General features: G+C 31.5%; 1 protein-coding gene across 4 annotated transcripts; it reads right to left on the reverse strand.

The window, feature by feature from the left end:
• Positions 1-737: 737 nt before the first annotated feature.
• On the reverse strand, positions 738-4,806 carry MS3_00001453 (uncharacterized protein; the record flags this gene model as incomplete). Of its 4 annotated transcripts, XM_035730709.2 has the most annotated exons (5): positions 4,603-4,806; positions 2,392-3,092; positions 2,264-2,306; positions 1,509-1,840; positions 1,080-1,297 (listed from the first exon to the last, which is right to left on the reverse strand). In XM_035730709.2, the coding sequence occupies exons 1-5, from the start codon at positions 4,647-4,649 to the stop codon at positions 1,080-1,082; spliced, it is 1,341 nt and encodes a 446-aa protein (XP_035586254.2). In that variant the 5' UTR covers positions 4,650-4,806. The 4 variants fall into 4 exon arrangements, with proteins under 4 accessions (XP_051074315.1, XP_051074317.1, XP_051074316.1 ...); XM_051208910.1 differs by having other exon boundaries at positions 738-1,297; positions 2,264-3,092; XM_051208909.1 differs by adding an exon at positions 4,336-4,446 and having other exon boundaries at positions 759-3,092; positions 4,479-4,806.
• Positions 4,807-5,211: the final 405 nt, after the last annotated feature.

Raw genomic sequence — 5,211 nt, forward strand, 5'->3', positions numbered from 1 at the left:
AAAAGAACGAGTATAAACAATGCAATTTTCAAACATCTCTTTGATATAGGACATCAGGTAGATAACATGCAATATTTCGAGGTGTTTAGTAAGCAGCCATATTCCAGTTTGCCAAAGCGGTTGCTATCATGCTTTAATAACCTGATTTTTATGTTCAAAAGGATATGATTATTATTCTTTCCTTGCCTTGGTGACAATTATTCCTTCGTTGCATCTTAAACTTTTTCTTGTATTTATTACATCATTAAGTTTTTATTTCAATTATCTTCCGGGTTAGTGATCTCATTTTATTAACTGAGCTTTGCTCACTTCATTCCTATCAGCGTTTACTCATTATGTAATCACCTATTTCTGGCTGTTTGAACTATTGCCCCAATCAATGTTGTAGAATTTTCTTTTACATAAGGTATATATTTAAAACATTCGGTTCATTAACATTATTTACACCCTTGCTAAACTAATGTCTTCAACATAACCCATTTTATAATTATGATTCTTATGTATTACAGGTTGTAAGCTATTTATTTATTTAAACACATAAACATAGGTACAAGAAGGCACCAAATAGATATGCGCCACATAAATCATTTGATTTGTGTGAGCACTAGGATACTGCACGGTTACCCAAACCGAAGCAGGTCGTAATCAGCTGACTAATATGTGAGTAATGTAAAAACAAACAATTAATGTCATTTCCTTTCATCAACTACATGAGTAACGTAGAAAAAAGACATAAGGAAAATACAAATAATCATGTTATTCAATAAATTTTCTTATGTACAGAAACAAGGAAAGTATTATTAAAAATGTATAAATTATCTTATATGAGAAATTAAAAAAATTTAATATTTATAACTCTATCTGTTAAGTACAGTTAAATCATCATCGTCATCAACATCATAATAATAATAGTAGAATCAAAATAGTTTACAAGGAGATATTTAACTATACAATCTTACTTTAAAAACATAAAAATCTGGAAATCTTTGTACAATAAATAGGTGTTTATGAAATTAATAAAAGGCAATAACAACTGTATATCATCTGAATGAAATAAAAACAAATTAAGAAAGACTCAATTATAATGAATGTTTGCGTGAAAAATTTGAATCTGTATGAGAGCATGGTTTAATTTTAAATTCAACAAGTTCACAACCACGTATAAGATTTCGAATTTCTTCTACATCGAGATTATCGCATGACAAACCTTGAACTTCTAAAATTCTATCACCAACATGAAATACATCCCAAAGTTTAGCCGCACATCGAACACTTCCCAACCGAGTCACATATATACCTGAAAGACAAAAAGATACAATGAGAGAGGAATTTGATATTACGTTTAAGTTTATTAGTTGAGTAAAGTAAACTAATGTACAGACTGTCTTCGTTATAAATCAAAAGAAAAATATAAAAGCTGCAAACGATAACAGTTTGCACTAAATTGACACGAACACGACAGTAATAGTAAAATGACAAAAGAATCAGTGAAATTTATCAAAATTTACCTTTAGAGTCACGAGCAATAAAAAACCCGAATTGCCCATTTATTGATGAACGTCTCAATGAGATCTGAATAGAGCCATCAGGATTTTGACGTACAACTTTACAAGTAAGTTTGTAGGGTGTAGCTTCAGGGTTTTGTTGTATATTTAGATCAGTTGACTGGTCTGGATTCCTTGGAAGGGATGTATAATTGCAGTTACTGGACTCTCTGGTGTCAGATGGCGTGGAAGAACTTTTGTTTATTCTGTCAGCGCTGATTGCTCTCCTCAGATGGCTAAACTTTCGTTTTAAATTTTGAAGTACTTGAACAGTAGCAGAATTACGAAGACCCAATCTGTAATTAAACAAGTAAAAAATAATTTGATGATTAGTTTTAAAATGTCTACCATAAATCTAAAATGAGATAAAAATAAATAACCTGAATTATGAACATTTTATAATCCTTTGTTTACATTCAGTGCGTGTTACTAAGCTGTTTGACCTGAAATATGGATGATTTCATAATCACAAGCATTTGCAACAAAACAAACAATAAAGGTTAGTTGATAAAATAATGCGCAAGTATAGCAACAAATTATAAACCTCAAGCGAACCAACATTTGTAATGTCATTTCATGAAGATGACGAACTGTCTGTCTCAAGAACTCAACTTTGATTTGTTGTTTAGTTAAATAATTTACTGTCTATTTTAAACGTGCTAACAAAAATGTGTGTTCGAACGTTTCAGATTTATGATATACAAAACGTTATAACGTACCCTGTATGCCGTCTACCTCTAGGTTTTTCACAAGCAGAAGTCTCTGAAAATAAATTAAAAAAAGACAATTATATATATCTTGTCTCATATGACTGGCAAACAATCGTTAGGATTTATATAATACTTACGATTATTGCGAGTAGGTGAAGTTTGTGTTTCCACAGTTCTTGATGAAGTGAACCTTGTGTCGGATTTCATTTCCCAAGGAAGTGAAACAGATGAGTAACGAATTGGAAGCTGAAGGGGGAAGCCGCTTGGCATGGGAACAGGACAAATAGGAGCCAAATGCTTCTTAGAATTGTGTACATTATCTTCATTGATGTCCGCATCAAGTGCATTCTTTCTCAGATTGTACCTGGGATGAGCTTTGACCTCAGCACCCATTGTCAAGCAAATTGTATCCTTGTCATTTCTCAGCTTCACAGACTTTTGGCTTTCAGTATAACGTGACTGCTTAGCTTTTGTATCGATTTCACCAGAGCTTGATTGACGTTTGCGTGTTGCACCACCAAACGAAAAAATAGAATCCACAGATGATAAACTCGTATTCATATTACACGATGTAGTAAGCGGAGAATCAACATTATTATCAGGTGCTTTCACATTATCAGTTTCTACGTATGACAGTCTGTTGATACTGTTGCGAATAGGGAAATGATGACGTATGTCAGATTTCTGATTACTAAAATTTTCTTTATCATAACGGCATGATGATGATCGTAAAGGCATTGGTAATATTTCAGTAAAATTTTCAAATGTTTTAGTTTGAGACAGTCTTGAAGTGGCTACACGACACAATGGTGTAGACAATGTATGATCAACTGGCAAACTGAAAAGGAACGTAAAGCTAATCGGTGAGAACATTTTTATACTATTTTTATAACAGAGGAATAGTTAAAAGCCTATGAAAATGTGGGTAAAGGACACACCCCTCACTCATTTCGCCCAATCATCGGGATAGGGGATCATGAATGTTATGATTAATATCCTTAATTTTGGATAACGTTACGTAATCACATGAAAATACCAATACGTAATACCAATCTGACCCTCCTATCACTTAACTATGCATATAGGTCATAGCTATTATAATAATCCATAAATCCCAAGACATTTAAGATCAGTTCATTTTCTCATCCATATTTCCAATAAAACTAAGAGAGATGCTTGGTGGAGTTACTTTAATTTGTCAAAATTTGAATGGACGATTGTCTCTCCCTGTCTAATAATTTTATTCATTTTAGACAAATAGAATGACAAGAACAAAGCCGATCATTATGGATATCACATGATCATTTGGATGGTGAACGGAGCTAATGGGTGAAGATTAATGATAAATGGTGAGTCGAACTAGTCAAACCAAGTATGGATAAGCCTTTCAAATTATTACAGACGGTGTCAATTCGTCTAGCCTATTCGCATATGGTAAGATCAGAAAGAACTGAATTTTTAATATAGTTTATTGAGAACATGGGACGAGCTAAAGTACGCAGTTCTAAAATCCAAGCACCGAAATGTCTAAACCTTTTGAATTCCAATACAATATTCAGCAACTCGTTTAAGAGAAAAGGTACGTATCAGAGTATGTCATAGTTTTTAAAATTAATTCACTACGATACTGAGTAATTTTCTACTTGTGAGGGGATCAACTAAAGATTTCATGAACAGAGTTCCTTTTTCTTATTATTATACGAAAACGTTTTGATGTTTCTATGTTCGTGATCCCTTCAATCAGTCAATGTCATTTTGACTAATATTTATACTTATTTCCACTTTATAACTGAGTGATGTATGAAAGCATCAAACTTTTGAATGTCCATAGATTCAGATAATTAAAGTGACCTATTGTGTCATTGGAAAAAAAGGGAATTTAGCGAAGTAAATTTTCTTTTTGACGAAATCATTTACTTAAGTTGTACATTCATATTTATAGTTGTATGGTAAATATTTATATATAAAAGGATAATAAAATGATTGCATCATAAATGGATTGGAGACACTTATTATGAAACATTTCCGATTATTTTACTGAACGAAAACAAATGTAAACTTTTAAGATGTAGTGATATAACTTTTGCTGAATTGCTTGTTTTATAAAATATTCGCATGAACCAATTTCCAAACAGCGACTGTCAAACTTGTCACCTAGTTCTTGTAATTTAAATGAACACCCTCTACAATACCTTAACATTATCTATTTCAGTGTACAACCTACTCATAGATAACTTTTCTTGATGGATGTACTTTACTAAGTTAACGTTGAATATTGTCAAAATGTTAAAACTTAACAATAATAATTATATAACGGAGCTTCTGAAAAAAAATACTGTTTAACTTACCGTGGCTTATCTTCACAATCTGTACTGGTTATAATTGTCCGTTTCATTGGTAAAGTCGAAGTAATATTGTTAACATTTGGTAAAACGATAGAAATTGCCCTTAAGGGTCCACGATTATTTTGTTTTTTATTTCTTTGCATTATTCCAATAAACGTCCTAAGTGAAATTAATTTGGTATATATTCCAGTGAATGAAATTAAATTCAGATTTTTTTCTGATTCATCGCTTATAAAGCATTGCCTGTACCTACATACCAGGTGTTTAAAAAAACAACCAATAGAAATCGACTTAATTGGCACAAGTTTCTTTCCTTAAATTGTATTGGCTGATACGAGTTTTGGCTTTGATTGTACTAAACTAATTTTTAATTATGTTACCAGCGTATGGATGAGTTTATGAATCTCATAGTTTTTACATGGGAAAAAGATTTCATTGTTTTTTTTTTTACCTAAAATCACATTTAAGCGGGATTCACTATAATTGCCATTTTTTTAAATTAACATAATTTAAGCAACTAGATCACAACAATTTATCAATGGAATAAAAAATTGACCTGTTTAGGCTTTGCAAAGCTAAAAATATATGGTTTAAGATTATTTTCAGAAGGAA

The sequence above is a fragment of the Schistosoma haematobium genome, chromosome 1 (genome assembly GCF_000699445.3).
Source record: "Schistosoma haematobium chromosome 1, whole genome shotgun sequence".
Classification (NCBI taxonomy): domain Eukaryota; kingdom Metazoa; phylum Platyhelminthes; class Trematoda; order Strigeidida; family Schistosomatidae; genus Schistosoma; species Schistosoma haematobium.